This window comes from Leucopleurus acutus, assembly GCF_964270905.1.
Source record: "Leucopleurus acutus genome assembly, chromosome: 4".
Taxonomy (NCBI): Eukaryota; Metazoa; Chordata; class Mammalia; order Artiodactyla; family Delphinidae; genus Leucopleurus; species Leucopleurus acutus.
This window is the reverse complement of record NC_139146.1, coordinates 16565701-16583034: the sequence shown is the minus strand read 5'-3', so window position 1 is coordinate 16583034 and position 17334 is coordinate 16565701. Positions and strand designations below refer to the sequence as shown.

Genomic DNA, 17334 nt, shown 5'->3' with positions numbered 1-17334 from the left:
GGCTACCTTGCAACTTTTCATTTAATTTGCATATATACAAATATATATAATTTAATTATAGCCTTATATATTTTAAGGAAATTATCTAGGTAGCTAATGAGTTTTCAATTCCATTAATAAACAGAAATTTCTTTCCTAGTGGTAAATTGAAATTTGGGGGCACAATCTAGATTTCTACCTTCTGTATTTATATTTTAAGTTCAGCTAATGCTCCAAATGGCATGGCAGCTTATATAATTTGTAATTTACATTTTTCCCATTAAAAAAATAGTATCACTTGTTTTCTCCTTCTTTCTAGGTAAAGGGTTTAATTAATGTTCTAGAGTTTTGGAAAGAGGAATAAAGTTCCCCTATGCTAGTATCCCCTTTCTCTTTAAGCTAAGCCCCAAACAGGTCAGATAATTTAATTTCCTTACCTCAATTAAAATCCAGAAGTATCTGAAAACTTGATTTTTGGCTTATTTCTTTGACTTTAAAAAGGTAAATAGCGGGTTCGAGCCCCGGTCCGGGAAGATCCCACATGCCGCAGAGCGGCTGGGCCTGTGAGCCATGGCTGCTGAGCCTGCGCGTCTGGAGCCTGTGCTCCACAATGGGAGAGGCCACAACAGTGAGAGGCCCGCATACCGCAAAAACAAACAAAAGAAAACGAATATATAAATATATGTATAATTGAATCACTTTGCTGTGCAGCAGAAATTAACACAACATTGTAAATCAACTATACTTCAGTAAAATAAAATTAAAAAAAAAAAGAAAAAGGGCTTCCCTGGTGGTGCAGTGGTTGAGAGTCCGCCTGCCGATGCAGGGGACACGGGTTTGTGCCCCGGTCCGGGAAGATCCCACATGCCGTGGAGCGGCTGGGCCCGTGAGCCATGGCCGCTGAGCCTGTGCGTCCGGAGCCTGTGCTCCGGGAGAGGCCACAACAGTGAGAGGCCCGTGTACCGCAAAACAAAAACCAAAAAACAACAACAACAAAAAGGTAAATAATTCAATAGCAGACTAATATTTAACAGCCAGTACAGAAATATAATGACTTAGTCATTTATACATTTTGCCAAATTTCTTTTTCCTAAGGAAAAGGAAACAAAATAAAGCAAGGGCATTTAGGTAATTGTAGTTTTCTACTGAAAAAGATTTGGTGTTTCAAGTTTAGTACCTTCTACTCAATTTTATATAGAGAAAAGTTTATTCCCAACTCCAGCTACCATTAAGAGTTGTGTGCAGAATATTTCTATTATTATTGATAGATATGAAATATCAACTATAATTTAGTAAATACTGCATTTCCTTAAAGCTCATCATTGATAATATATATTTGGATAGCTCAATTCATAAAACTTCATTATCTCTTATTTAGCAAAATAACTAAAAATCAACAACAGAAAAGAAGCTCATGCAATTGCTATAAGCCTATACAATCGATACATCAAATAATTGTAATTGTAACAACTGCTCTGTTAGCTATACTCTCTGTAGAAACAGAACAAATAAACCTCATTTATTTCAAGTGATTTATCCAAGGCAGGAAGCAATAATATGTTAATTATAATATATATATATATATATTCCGATGGGACACACTAGTCTCTTAAGAACTGATTGTTTGAAAGAGATGCCAACATTCAACCCTTTTAATACTATTACGTTGATACTGTTATAATTTTATTTTCCCCTCTACTTTTTCTTTTCACGATATGACAGAGAAGGGTTAATACAAATGCAGTGCTACCTGTGTGTTTATTTTTCTCTCTTTAACTTTTCTGTGTGTGTGTATGCCCACACACACTTGCATTGTCTTCAAGTTCATCTTTTGAGATGTGTTTATATTTATGATGAAATTTGAAGAAGGCTGGGAAAGTCCTTATGTCTCTAGGTATTTACGTCAACACGGTTTTAGTGTACTTGTTTTATTTCTATTGAGTTTTGTTTTTTAAGTTAAAAAAATGTAAGTAACCATGCTGGTGTTATCCTGAGATGTTCCAGTTTTTCTTTTTTTTTTTAAATTACTAAATGTAAGGTGATGATAGCTAGGATATGCAAGAAGCGCATTTGAGGTGAGAAAGGGTGGGGAGTTAAAGGGGCAGAAACGGGTAAAGTTATAAAGCAGGAATAACTAGGGAAAAGAAAGAATTGTTTGCCATTCAGGGGGCGGTAGGGATATTGACAATTTGTGCAGGATGTGACTGCACCTGAAGGCATAAAAATCACCACTGAGTATTTTGTAATAGGACCTGTATGCGGGGGCAAGGAGAGGTGGGGTGGAAGGAGGAAAAGGCAGCAGAGGATGGAAGGGAGGAAATAGTTTCACCTGCAACTTTAAAGAAAAGAAGGGGAGGAGACCTCCAAGATGGTGGAGGAGTAAGATGTGGAGATCACCTTCCTCCCCACAAAAACATCAGAAATACATCTACATGTGGAACAACTCCTACAGAACACCTACTGAACGCTGGCAGAAGACCTCAGACTTCCCAAAAGGCAAGAAACTTCCTACGTACCTGGAGAGGGCAAAAGAAAAAAGAATAAACAGAGACAAAAGAATAGGGATGGGACCTGCACCAGTGGGAGGGAGCTGTGAAGGAGGAAAGGTTTCCAAACACTAGGAGCACCTTTGTGGGCGGAGACTGCGGGTGGCGGAGGGGGGAAGCTTCGGAGCCGCAGAGGAGAGCGCAGCCACAGGGGTGCGGAGGGCAAAGAGGAGAGATTCCCGCACAGAGGATCATTGCCGACCAGCACTCACCAGCCCGAGAGGCTTGTCTGCTCACGCGAGGGGTGGGCGGGCCTGAGAGCTGAGGCTCCGGCTTCGGTCGGAGCGCCCGGAGAGGACTGGCGGCGTGAACCAGCCTGAAGGGGGCTAGTGCTGCACAGCTGGCCAGGACGGAGTCCGGGGAAAAGTCTGCAGCTGCCGAAGAGGCAAGAGACCATTGTAAACAAGCTCCAGAGAAGAGCGCGAGCTGCGGCTACCAGCGCGGACCCCAGAGGCAGGCATGAAACACTATGGCTGCTGCTGCCGCCACCAAGAAGCCTGTGTGTGAGCACAGGTCACAATCCACACCTCCCTTCCCGGGAGCCTGTGTAGCCTGCTACTGCCAGGGTCCCGTGATCCAGGGACAACTTCCCTGGGAGAACGCACGGCACACCTCAGGCTGGTGCAACGTCATGCTGGCTTCTGCTGCCACAGGCTCGCCCCACATCCGTACCCCTCCCTCCCCACGGCCTGAGTGAGCCAGAGCCCCCCCAGTCAGCGGCTCCTTTAACCTGGTCCTGTCTGGGCGGGAAGAGATGCCTTCAGACGACCTACACGCAGAGGCGGGGCCAAATCCAAAGCTGAACCCTGGGACCTGTGCGAACAAAGAAGAGAAAGGGAAATCCCTCTCAGCAGCTCAGGAGCGGTGGAGTAAATCTCCACAGTCAACTTGATGTATCCTGCATCTGTGGAATACCTGAAGAGACAACGAATCATCCCAAATTGAGGAGGTGGACTTTGGGAGCAATGATATATATATATTTTTCCCTTTTCTCTTTTTGTGTGTATGTGTATGCTTCTTTGTGTAATTTTGACTGTATAGCTTTGCTTTTACCATTTGTCCTAGGGTTCTGTCTATTTCTTTGTTGTTGTCATTGCTTTTTGTTTGTTTTAGTATAGTTTTTAGCACTTGTTATCATTGGCGGATTTGTTTTTTGGTTTGGTTGCTTTCCTTTTTCTTTCTTTGTTTTTAAAATTATTTTTATTTTTAATAATTATTTTTTATTTTAATAACTTTATTTTATTTTTTCTTTCTTTCTTTTTTTCTCCCTTTTCTTCTGAGCCGTGTGACTGACAGGGTCTTGCTGCTCTGGCTGGGTGTCAGGACTGTGTCTCTGAGGTGGGAGAGCCGAGTTCAGGACATTGGTCCACCAGAGACCTCCCGGCTCCATGTAATATCAAATGGTGAAAGCTCTCCCAGAGATTATAAGAAAATTATAAGACACTGATGAAAGAAATGAAAGATGATACAAACAGGTGGAGAGATATACCGTGTTCTTGGATTGGAAGAATCAACATTGTGAAAATGACTATACTACCCAAAGCAATCTACAGATTCAATGCAATCCCTATCAAACTACCACTGGTATTTTTAACAGAACTAGAACAAAATATTTCACAATTTGTATGGAAACACAAAAGACCCCAAATAGCCAAAGCAATCTTGAGAAAGAAAAACTGAGGAATCCAGCTCCCTGACTTCAGACTATATGACAAAGCTACAGTAATCAAGACAGTAAGGTACTGGCACAAAAACAGAAATATAGATCAATGGAACAGGATAGAAAGCCCAGAGATAAACCCACGCACATATGGTCACCTTATCTTTGATAAAGGAGGCAAGAATAGACAATGGAGAAGAGACAGCCTCTTCAATAAATGGTGCTGGGAAAACTAGACAGCTGCATGGAAAAGAATGAAATTAGAACACTTCCTAACACCATATACAAAAATAAACTCAAAATGGATTAAAGACCTAAATATAATGCCAGACACTATCAAACTCTTAGAGGAAAACATAGGCAGAACACTCCATGACATAAATCACAGCAAGATCCTTTTTGACCCACCTCCTAGAGAAATGGAAATAAATACAAAAATAAACAAATAGGAACTAATAAAACTTAAAAGCTTTTGCACAGCAAAGGAAACATAAACAAGATGAAAAGACAACCTCAGAATGGGAGAAAATATTTGCAAATGAAGCAACTGACAAAGGATTAATCTCCAAAATTTACAAGCACCTCATGCAGCTCAATATCAAAAGAACAACGCAATCCAAAAATGCACAGAAGACCTAAATAGACATTTCTCCGTAGAAGATATACAGATTGCCAACAAACACATGAAAGGATGCTCAACATCACTAATCATTAGAGAAATGCAAATCAAAACCACAATGAGGTATCACCTCACACCAGTCAGAATGGTCATCATCAAAAAATCTACAAACAATAAATGCTGGAGAGGGTATGGAGGAAAGGGAGCCCTCTTGCACTGTTGGCGGGAATGTAAATTGATACAACCACTATGGAGAAGTGTATGGAGGTTCCTTAAAAAACTAAAAATAGAACTACCATACAACCCAGCAATGCCACTATTGGGCATATTCCCTGAGAAAACCATAGTTCAAAAAGAGTCATGTACCACAATGTTCATTGCAGTGTGATTTACAATAGCCAGGACATGGAAGCAACCTAAGTGTCCATCGACAGATGAATGGATAAAGAAGATGTGGCACATATATACAATGGAATATTACTCAGCCATAAAAGGAAACGAAATTGAGTTATTTGTAGTTAGGTGGATGGACCTAGAGACTGTCATACAGAGTGAAGTAAGTCAGAAAGAAAAAAACATATACCGTATGCTAACATATATATAGAATCTGAAAAAAAAAAATGGTTCTGAAGAACCTAGGGGCAGGACAGGAATAAATATGCAGATGTAGAGAATGGACTTGAGGACATGGGGAGGGGGAAGGGTAAGGTGGGAGGAAGTGAGAGAGTGGCATGGACTTATATATACTACCAAATGTAAAATAGCTAGTGGGAAGCAGCTGCATAGCACAGGGAGATCAGCTCGGTGCTTTGTGACCACCTAGAGGGGTGGGATAGGGAGGGTGGCAAGGAGATGTAAGAGGGAGGAGATATGGGGATATATGTATATGTAGAGCTGATCCACTATTTTATAAAGCAGAAACTAACACACCATTGTAAAGCAATTATACTCCTATAAAGATGTTGAAAAAGAAAAAGAAAAAAGGAAGACATTTTTGGAAAACTGCTTTTGGACTCTTATGTTTAAAATTTTAAGCCCCTGAGGTTGTTTTCCTTCTTGGATATGTTTTCTCTTAAATTTTTTAGTAGCATTTTAATGACTACTGACTATTTCCAATCCTGGCTTTAGAAACCAATTTCTTTGGCTCTATGCCATGCGTAAGGGATACCTAGGCTTCCTATGGCATTCAGAATTATTGGCTGTTTCCTTTTTTGAGTGGTTTATAATAAATTAATATTAATGCTTTTAGGTAAACCTTCTATCTTCTTCTCTATTGTCAGCTCCTTACCTCTTAGTTAAATTTGAAAATATATATATATGTTTGAAATGTTTTCTCTCTAACCAAATCATGGCTCTGTTTTCTTTCTTCATCTAGTTTTGAGTAGGAATCAATATTGAAAGCAAGGAGTTGCTTTTACTTTGTGGCCAGCATTAAATTGTCACACAACTATCCAGTAGATTGATTTTGCAAGATTAATAGAATTCTTTAAAATGCTAAGATTATGTAGGTAATCAGCAAATTATGTCCATATATTCTTTAGTTTATACACTTGTCCTTAATTACTAAATTGAACATAAAAATATTAGTATGTTAGAGAAACTAGTAGGTCACTGAAGAGTAATGCCTGGGTAAAGGAATCAGTTTTAGAAAGCAACATATACATGTTGAACGTAATTTAAATATCTTTTGAAACGTGTTGGATCAAGATACACATCTCTCAGAAGCATGTGACTTTGTCAGTCTCTTGTTTCCTTCGATAAACAGAATTATTATGCTTGTAATTGGCCAGGATACTCAAGCTTTGTTCCATGGTACCATATGTGTTTTTGAAAATACTACTTAAGTTCATAAAATGCATTTGCAATTTATAGCTATTTACTTTTAGAATTCCTTCCACTTACTTTTGTCTCTGTGGTTCCTCAGGAGAGTGGAGTATTTTTAAACAGCATTATTTCCACTGGGCTACAGCTGAAATACGATATTTGTTTCTTGTAGCATTGCTGATACTGCATATTTGGAATATTAAATAAATAGACTTTTCAAAAGACCTAATTAAATCATTACTCTTGGCTACACATTTTCAGACATTCACTAGAACTACTAATGCACCACATCAGCTGATTTTGAAAGTGAAAAAGATGGTTTATCGACATAGTCTGTTGCCTTTGCTTCTGTTCAGAAGAATTATCATAAGTTTAGGAGTATTAATTATTATAGTCATTTTGCAGACAGGACATTTCTCAATTTCAAGCCATTTGTACAATAGCTTGAAATGTTTTTGTATCTTGGCTTTCCCCTAGTTTCCAAATTCCATTTTAGTAGGTCAGAATTGGGTGTAGCTGTTTTTCCCTGGACTGTTTTACCAGAATAATCGAATTCCTTGTGAAATAGAACAAATGGTACAGAATGTGGTCAGATTAGAAGTCTAAAATTCTTATTGAATGTTTTTGTTAAACCGTACAATTACAATAAATACATTAGATATTCTATGTACACCTGAATATACAAGATAAATGTGCATAGTATGTTAAACCCAGCTGTTCCATTACTAAATTAAATGTTCTTTGAGGCATTCACGTTACTAAATTTTAAGATTAGCTTAGGGAATGTAGTACAAATATAGCAAATGCCACTAAATGTAAATTTTGAAAGAGTATTTTTGCCTTCAACTGTTAGAAATCATCCCCTTATGTGTTTGGTCACGAAGATAAAATATATTTAACCTGTGATGGAAAAGATGTATGGAAACGTCAGCTGCTGAAATTTCCCAGCATGTCAGCTTTATAGTCTAAACACCCTAAATTTATGTTCTTCCTAATATCTTCTGGAGAGTTCTTAGCCTGTATATTTTAATAAATACCTTGCTATAGCTTAATATGGTAAAAAAGTATATTTGTTTTATGTGAGTATAATTAAATCAAAAAGCAATTTTTGAAGTTGACAATTCCAACACTACTTATACCTCAGTGTCAAGACTCAATACTACATATTAACAGGAAATCAGAAAATATTTTCCCTGGGATATATAGCAACTCTAATCAAATTTTTACTTAAATTATTTATTTGCAAACAACTTAGTCATCAAATACATTTAACTTGTTGTATTCCTTTTATAAGAAAATAATTAAAATAGGACTAAAAGTAACAATTAGCATTGTCATACACTTAAAGCTTCTCAAGGATTTTTCTAGGTCCTTTACACATATGAGTGCCTTTAATCCTCAGAGCAGCCCTATGTGGCAGGTATTATTACCAACCCAATTGTCCAGGTAAGGAAACGTTGGCTCAAAGAGGTTAGGTAGTGGCCCAATGACACACAATTAATAAGTAGTAGAGCAAATATTCAAGCCCAAAACTATGACTCCAGAGCATCAGATCTCAACCAGTACAGTGTATAATATTTAACTCAATATTTCAATTATAATATACATATAAGTAAACATATCTAAATCAAACTGCTCATAATTGCAACAATATATAGGTAAGTTTATAAGAGATTTTTAAGTACTGTAAAATTATCATCCCCCATCATCAAATCCAGATGGGTGCTTAATTTTTTTTTATTAATTTTTATTTGAGTACAGTTGCTTTACAACGTTGTGTTAGTTCCTGCTGTACAGCAAAGTGAATCAGCTATATGTATACATATACCCCTTCTTTTTTGGATTTCCTTCCCATTTAGGTTACCACAAAGCACTGAGTTCCCTGAGCTATACAGTAGATTCTCATTAGAAAAATATGGAACACTTCACGAATTTGTGTGTCATCCTTGCGCAGGGGCCATGCTGATCTCCTCTGTATCATTCCAATTTTAGTATATGTGCTGCCGAAGCGAGCACTGGATGCTTTAATTTTAATTTCCCTTAATTTCTTTATTTTTGACGCTGCTAAAATCTGTCCTTTCTTGAAACCTTCCCTTTAACCTCTGTGGCAGGCTGTCCTCTGGGTCTCCTAGGTCCTTCCCCCTCTTCTTCCCGTAGTCCCTGCCCCTTTTTCCCATTCTCTAAATGTGGTATTCAATCTTTATGCTGCTGTTCCTTTCTTGATCTATTCTAATTTAAATCCTCAACAAATCTTGTGGCCTCAACTGTGACCTACATGTATCGACCTTCAGATAGTTTTATGAAACCCCTTTTCAAATCTCTGACCACACAACCATTTCTATGGTTATGACCATTGCCACATAATCATTTCTATGAAACTGTCCTTCAATTGCTTAATATACTATACATAAAATTATAAAATTTCACTGTATACTTTCTCCTGCATCAAAGCAGATCTTATCCAGAGATATCTTTAGCAAGAGTATTCTCCTAATTCACAGCCAAAGTAATTTGAAATTAAATTTTTTTCCTTCTGTTTCACTTTTACACCCATTGCCTGGAGTTGTTAAAAGAAAGAAATGAAACTGAGTGAAGTAAGTCAGACACAGAAAAAAAATATCATATTTTTTATATTTGGAAACTAAAAAAAGGGTACAAATGAACTTACTTACAAAACAGAAGTAGGGTCACAGATGTAGAAAACAAACTTATGGTTACCAGGGGATAAGGGCAGGGGGGAGGGATACACTAGGAGTTTTGGATTGACATATACACATTACTATACATAAAATAGATAACTAATAAAAGCCTACTATATAGCACAGGAAACTCTACTCAATATTCTGTAATGGCCTATATGAGAAAAGAATCTAAAAAAAAAGTGGATATATATATATATATATATATATATATAACTGATTCACTTTACTGTACACCTGAAACTAACACAACATTGTAAATCAACTGCAATTTAAAAAAAAAGAAAGAAATGAGAATATAGGGGAATGTTGAACAAATGAGAGATATTGTTACTGTTACTTCTATATCCAATAACCTATCAGATCTTAACTAATTTGTCCTGTGTATTATGTTTGGTATATAATAATTGAGAGTCTCATTTCTAGAGCAAGATAGCCAGGGTTCATATTTCTTTGTCTCAGTTTCTTTATCTTCAAAATTGGGATAATAATAGTACTTACCCAACTGGATTACCTTTAAGTATCTAAACAATTAGTGCCCATGAAGTGATGTGCTCAGAGCAGTGCTTAGCACTTAATAAACACTTAATAAATGTATTTTTCTCAACTTTTCCATTCCTTCTGCCAAATTCCTAGTTCATACCTCAGATTTTGAGTGCTACAGCTCTAAGATCTGAGAGAAAACAAGAATGGATTCCTGCTTTCATTTTACAGAACAGGGACTTAGAACCAGAAAATAATACAGATTGTATAGAGTTTCATCTTGAGGAAATAAAGCCCCAGTCTCTTGGGGCCAAACTTTATTCACTGTCTCCCTTCTCTGGCCTCTCTTCTCTTCTAGTCCATCCTACACTATTGAGAGCCTTAAAAGATTGTTTTCGATTAAAACAAGATTAGTGGTTTCTTGGCCATACAATTCAATGTGTGTTACAACTGAGATTCTCCAACATACACCCATAATCTAATACTTTAGCTTGATTTTTCTTCTTTTATTTTAGATTTAAACTCTCCACACTACCAAATTGGTCAAAATAATCCCTGTCTTTGGTTCTTACAGTGCTTATTGCAAGCCTTCATTTAGTGCTTGATTTGTTTAATACCTTTTCATGTTGAACCAGAAGGAGCATGAGCTCAGAGTCAGGCAGACTAGGGTTTGAAATCCACGCTCACACTTACAGTGTGACTCTGCATAAGTTACCTAGCATCTCGGAACCCCGTGTCTTCATTTGAGGAATAGTATCTCATGGAGCTGTGAATTGAAGCGAGATAATGCATACTTAGTGCTGTCACTAGGCCTGGCACAGAGCAAGCCTTTAGCAAACCTCTGGTTATGTGGTTAATAGTATTACATCATTCGTATTTTCCATGTGTATATTTTAAGAATTAAAAAACATATAAATACTGAAGGTTGAGATTTGTTGTGTTATTTAATGGAGTGAATGGTATATATAAATACTGAAGGTTGAGATTCATTGTGTTATATAAATACTGAAATATACATATAAATACTGAAGGTTGCGATTTGTTGTTATTTAATGGAGTGAATGGTGAAAGACTAGGTAATACACCACTCTGGCTTGTTACCTTTTGAAATCTTACAGTATCATGTGAAATTAAGCCCCAAAGCTTCACTTTGTCAAATACGTATTCAGCACAAGGAGTGGTACTCTTGGTGTTCTATTTCTAGCAGTTCAGATACTCATTTTTTTTTCCTAGGGTGCAAATGCTCTTGTCACATACACAATCATTAGTGGAGCCGATGACAGTTTCCGAATTGACCCTGAATCAGGAGATCTGATAGCTACCAAGAGGTTGGACAGGGAACGCCGTTCCAAATATTCCTTGCTGGTTCGTGCAGATGACGGCCTTCAGTCCTCAGATATGAGAATAAATATCACTGTCAGTGATGTGAATGACCACACACCCAAGTTCTCCAGGCCTGTGTACTCTTTTGACATCCCAGAAGACACTACCCCAGGTAGGTGGCACGCCCATAAGTGTAGGATCACCTTTGACTACAATTATGGACTATGTTTTGGCTACTCTTAAATTGTGACTAGTTTTTACCATATGCTACCAAGTATAAATGCTGGATTTTGAAATATTTTAATTAACCATCTTCACTACAATTCCCAAACAAATTTCTAGACTTTTGAGAGCAAATGAAGGTAGCCAATCATCTGATTACTAATTACAGATATTTCTGTTTCTGAAAGTATTTGTGACATGCATTGTGGATTTTTCTGGCAACCATAGTTCTGCTAGCATTTTTCCACTTTAAAAACGTCTGATGTTCACTTTGTTATAAAGCGGAAACTAACACATCATTGTAAAGCAATTATACTCCAATAAAGATTAAAAAAAAAAGTCTGATGTGAATATGTTGCTGTGCATAGAAAGAGCAAAGAAAAGCACATGAAAACCTGTCAATACTGGTTCTAACACTTACTAGCTGTGTGAACCAGGGCAGTGTATTCATTTCTCTTAGCTTCAGTTCATTCTGCTGTATATGGAAACAATTCCTGTTAGAATTAGGGTAAAACATATATGAATTTGCTAACATGGGGTTCGAGGATTAGCAGATGCTCAATAAATGTTAGTAAAATAGGAATCCTGAATTCCCACCTTGTCTATTTGAACATATTATGCTGTGACTGTTGAATTTGAGTACCCAAAATCCATGTAATTGGTGTGGGTATGCTTCCTTCCCACTATTGGAAATTCTTATCTAAAACTGAAATTGAATTCTGAATTACATTTGGAGTTAGTTTGGAATAAGGCATATGTTTTAGAAACTCATTTGACAGAGGAGTGAAACATTTATAGAAGCCTACTTCTCACTACAGTCCCCAAGATGAGTTATGCATGTCCTTCATGTAATTCCCATTACGTTTCTTTCTCACCTTAATTCTAGCAATGGTCATGATACTGACCAGGGTTCATGGCCTTCCCCAATCAATAGAAATTGACTAGAGGCCAACAAGAAATTCAGGCTAGGCTTTATTGGGGCCCCTGCCCCAGCAGGAAGGAGCAAAAACAAGTAACAGGTTCCCTTGCTCGCTCGGCAAGCTGGTTCCTTATGTGGGGTCAGGGTAGGAGTGTGCCCAGGGGTCGGGACAGAGGGGTGGCTTAGGTGTTCTGCCCACCTGTTTGTGGTGCTGAGTGCAGGGGGCATGCGCAGTACCCTGCTTTTGCTCCCAACACCCAGTTTTTGCTCCTGGCTCTTCAGAAGTGGCAGTTGGTTTTTTTGGTCTTTTTTTATCTCTTGGTCCAGAATTTGCCCCAACTGGGCATGCACACAGTTATTTTCAGTCCCATATAGTTTCTCTGTATTTGTTTTGCTTGAGGAGAGGTGTGTGCCGGTGTAAGCCCTGCAGCACTGCAGCAAATGGCCCCAGGTCCCAGCCTGTCTTGGTCATATGAGCTGTCAACTGGTATCCCCTCAGCATAAGTTTGTATTATTGCTTGGAATTCCCAGTTCCTGACACTAGCAATGGGCCCCAATATATGCTCATTGAATTCATCAATATGTTTATGGATTGGTAGTGCCAGGTAGAAAAATAATGTCTGAAGTAGTGTTCATTCCCCAGAACATTTACATTGCAACATAAGATCTACTGGATATCTAATACGCTATACATTTTGATACTATTTGGGAATGTTGGTATCGGGTGTTAATGTAGAAATCTACAGAATGTTGTGTTCATTATATTTTCATAGTACTTCTCTAGTTAAAATACTTTACTGTAGAAATAAAATTTTTGATATCATAAGTATTCTCTTAGCAATACCCTGTCCCATTAATTTTAGACTCTTATTTTTCTGATAGGTTCTTTGGTAGCAGCTATTTTAGCTACAGACGATGACTCTGGTGTGAATGGAGAAATTACATATATTGTAAATGAAGATGATGAAGATGGCACATTTTTCCTGAATCCAGTTACCGGAGTCTTTAATTTGACTCGAATATTAGATTATGAAGCACAGCAATATTATATTCTCACTGTCCGAGCTGAAGATGGTGGGGGACAATTTACTACCATTAGGGTTTATTTCAATATACTAGATGTAAATGATAACCCACCCATTTTCAGCTTGGATTCATACAGCACATCTTTAATGGAGAATCTACCTCTAGGATCTACTGTTCTTGTGTTTAATGTTACTGACGCGGATGATGGTATGTACTTTATTTCATATACTTAAACTTTATTAAAAAATATCGTCAGCTTCATTTCGTGTTTCTTTACCGTGTGCAGCTGTCACAAAATTGCATTTTGTAAGTATAGGTCCAAAGTTGAGGAATAGATTATAATTTAACTCTAGAGGATGAAAAGATTAAGTATTTTGTTAGTTAATTTCTTATTTATAACAGTTACACTGCATGCATTGTTATCATCTTATAAGCTTTTTAAACTTTATCTTTCTTTTTTTTCTCCCTAACTGTATGACACTATTGCAGGTTAGCAATGTAGAAGTCATAAAACAGCTTTTTGGTAGGTTTATGTCAGATAAATAACTATTTGCTTACATATATTCTTTTAACATGAAAAGGATAAAATATGGATGCAAAAGGAAAACCAAAGTCTCAAAAAATACTTAAGAATGCATGATTAGTTTTATATTTCTTTTTTTTTTTTTTTGCGGTATGCGGGCCTCTCACTGCTGTGGCCTCTCCCGCTGTGGAGCACAGGCTCGGGACGCGCAGGCTCAGCGGCCATGGCCCACGGGCCCAGTCGCTCTGCAGCATGTTGTGTCTTCCCGGACCGGGGCACGAACCCGTGTCCCCTGCATCGGCAGGCGGACTCTCAACCACTGCGCCACCAGGGAAGCCCTAGTTTTATATTTCTGACTGAAAATTGCTCAGAGTATTTTAGCAAGCTTTCATGCTTTGTCTCAAAGGACAGTCTCAGATCTCTTTAATTTATGCTATATAATCCAGTTGAGATTTTACATTAAATCTAGACTTTACAATGTTTGATTTTTGCTTGATTTTTATTTATTTATTTGAAAAACTTTATTTTAAAATAGGACTCCCTTGGTCTTTCTTCTAAGACTAACTTGTATATACAAATATCAGATAATATAGGCTCAGAGATAACATTGTATAGATTATCAGTCTTTAACTAAACTGTTTGGAAAGTTAGTACCTTGTTTTCCCTTCCACTGGATGCAGCTAAATGTTCATTCAGTTGAGAAAACAAGGGACATTATTTTAAGAGGAAATGGGTCTCTAGCCCAAGGATATGCCTCGTGACATAGGCATATCAACCTTAATTTAGAATTTCCTGGTTCTTGCTGACTTAAATTATTTATGTAATCTCAGAGTACCATTCTATCTCAGCATTCTGCTCTATACTTAGTTTCCTTTCAGGAGTGTCCAGAATTGCCACTTAGAAAGATATGAGAGGCAAAGAGCACAGTATTTTTAATTCATGAGAATGCTTTCTTTAGAATTCATTAAGTACATTTTGAAGTTTTCCCCTCTTATTTAAGCACAGTTAATATTGGACACATAAATATACCTAAAATAGAAGTGCCTATAATGTTAGTTCTAGAAATTGCTAATAATATTAGTAACAATAACCGACAATTGTCAAATACAGGTTGTCCCTTGGTATCTGCAGGGGATTGGTTCCAGGACCCCTACTGGTACCAAGATCCAAGCTGCTCAAATCCTTTATGTAAAGTGGTGTAGTATTTGCATATAATCTATGCACATCCTCCCATATAGATTACTAGATTAGTTATAATACCTAATACAATATAAATGCTATGTAAATAGTTGCCAGTGCATGGAAAATTCAAGTTTTTCTTTTTGGAAATGTTTGGAATCTTTCTTTCCCAAATATTTTTGATCCATGGTGGTTGAATCCGTGGATGGGGAACCAGCAAATGTGATGGGCCACCTGTCCTTAGTATGTACCCAGTCCTGGCCTAAGAACATTGCTCAGTCTATTTCATGTACATCAGCCCAGCTCTGTAATTGTCTACCATTAGGCTTTATACACAACTGAGGTTAATCTTTATTTTGGATGTTGATTTCTCTATTATTATTGATATAAACTTAATTAATTTACCTGATCTCTGTATATGAACTTTTTTAATTGGTTCCAACTTTTCTGTAGTGAAGAATTATCTGCCAGGTTTCATTGTGACTTATTTATTAGGTATTAGAGGGAGTCCATTGTATCATAGGATTGTGTGCAGCTCTAAAGTAAATTCATTTATCCTCACACCTTGATTGTAGGGAACTGGGAAAATAGCAAATAAGACACTTTTTTTGTGTGTGAAAGCTGCTGGAATAATCCATGTAAGCATATGCAGAGAAATGTGTTAACCATTGACTTCAAGTTACTTTTTATGGATTTTTTTTTTTTGCCTTTAATTGTGTTAGGTAAAAGTTTCAAGCTACATTTTTCCATTGTTTTAGTTTAGAATACTTTTATCAGTGTAATTTCCTGTACTTTGACCTAAAATATAGGACACAGTTTCTAATCTCTCTGAATTACAGGGATCATGATAAGACTGTACAAGGGTAACCTTCTTTGTTTAAAACTGCCAACTCAGTTATACTAAATAGTTCTCAACATATTTCACAAACAATATTAGACTTTTCTAATTAGCAAATTTATTAGCAAATTTATTTTAATCTCTGATCAAGAGTTTTCAGATGGGAGAATATTGTCATCTTAAATTAAGACATTTTATATGGAAATAAATTTAACATTTTCTGTTACTTATATCTAAATTCTCTAATTTTAACCTAACATTTTAGATTACATACCATTTAATAAGAATAAAGCAAATATTTTACTGTGTTCACAAGATAAGTAACACATGTATTAATCTCAAGGCTTTCATGCATACAGTTAAGAAAGTATTATATTAAGGCAAAGTATTATAAAATGGAAGTTTCATGGAAATATTCTGGCTTTGATAATTATTACATTATCCTAGAAATAAATTCATAAACTCTTCAAAATATTGGGGAGTTGTAGAGTCATAAAGCAATTGTAATTATTGCTGAATAAATTTACTGATATATGCTTGGTACACAATGCAGATCATTTGACCTGTAAATGGGTTTCATATTCCAGTGACCTGATGACCTTGTTGGAACTGCTTCATAAAAGTGAATGCTATTTGCAAGAGTTCCATGTGTTACAGCTGTATGATAAGTTGACAAATACTAGTTCATCATAGAAATAATTAGACAACATTTATGGATTGTGAATAAATATATACATTTCATAGTAGAGCTACATACCTATAGTTATATGCTATATTTCCTGGAACTAAATTATTCTTAAGATTGAAATAAAAATCAACCAAAAAAAAAAAAAAACCCAACACAACCACACACACACAATAAAGCTGCCAGAAAGAAAAAAAGAGTCATGTAAATAAACTGCTTTCAGAACATTGAACACAAATGGTTAGAAATATGAACTTTTCTAAGCTTAAAAATCTGGTGCTATGAAAGCCCACTAAATTCAAGTCCCAACACATATGAATAAATTATAGAATACTAAAATAATATATTTAGTGATTCATGATTGGGATATTTGATGCAAGGAGCAGAGAGAGAAGAATGGCATGAGCTCTCAATTTTTTAGGATAGTACAGGGAGTAGAGGATAGTTTTCAGGATAGTACAGGATAGTTCAGGGAGAATTTTGAGTTTCAATATGTCTACATGTATTTTTTAGATGTAGAGCACATGCCCAGAGTCACTTAGACTTGATAGGAATGAAAAGTCCTTTTCTTTACAGTAAAGTCCATATAGATGGCTTCCATGGCCTGTAATTGCAACCGTAAGGTCTCAGTTCCTGAGACGAGAGCTGTTTCTTAGATGCTGCTGCAATATTTTGTGCAAAACTAGTTGTATTTCTATGTTTATTTTTTCAAAGATAATGATTGTTATCGTCAGTTCATTGTTAACGTTATCACCTGATACATTTTTCTTTATGAATTTGAATATAAAACCAAATTTTTCTTTTTTCAT

At 36.6% G+C, this 17334-nt stretch overlaps 1 protein-coding gene across 2 annotated transcripts in view; it reads left to right on the top strand.

Annotated features, from left to right (window-relative positions):
• FAT4 (FAT atypical cadherin 4) overlaps window positions 1-17334 on the top strand; it is a 171154-nt gene that overhangs the window by 73640 nt on the left and 80180 nt on the right. For both annotated transcript variants that reach the window (XM_082838502.1, XM_082838501.1), the window contains 2 exons: window positions 11044-11305; window positions 13157-13507. In XM_082838502.1, the coding sequence (XP_082694628.1) occupies window positions 11044-11305; window positions 13157-13507 (613 nt within the window). The remainder of the gene's footprint in view (window positions 1-11043; window positions 11306-13156; window positions 13508-17334) is intronic.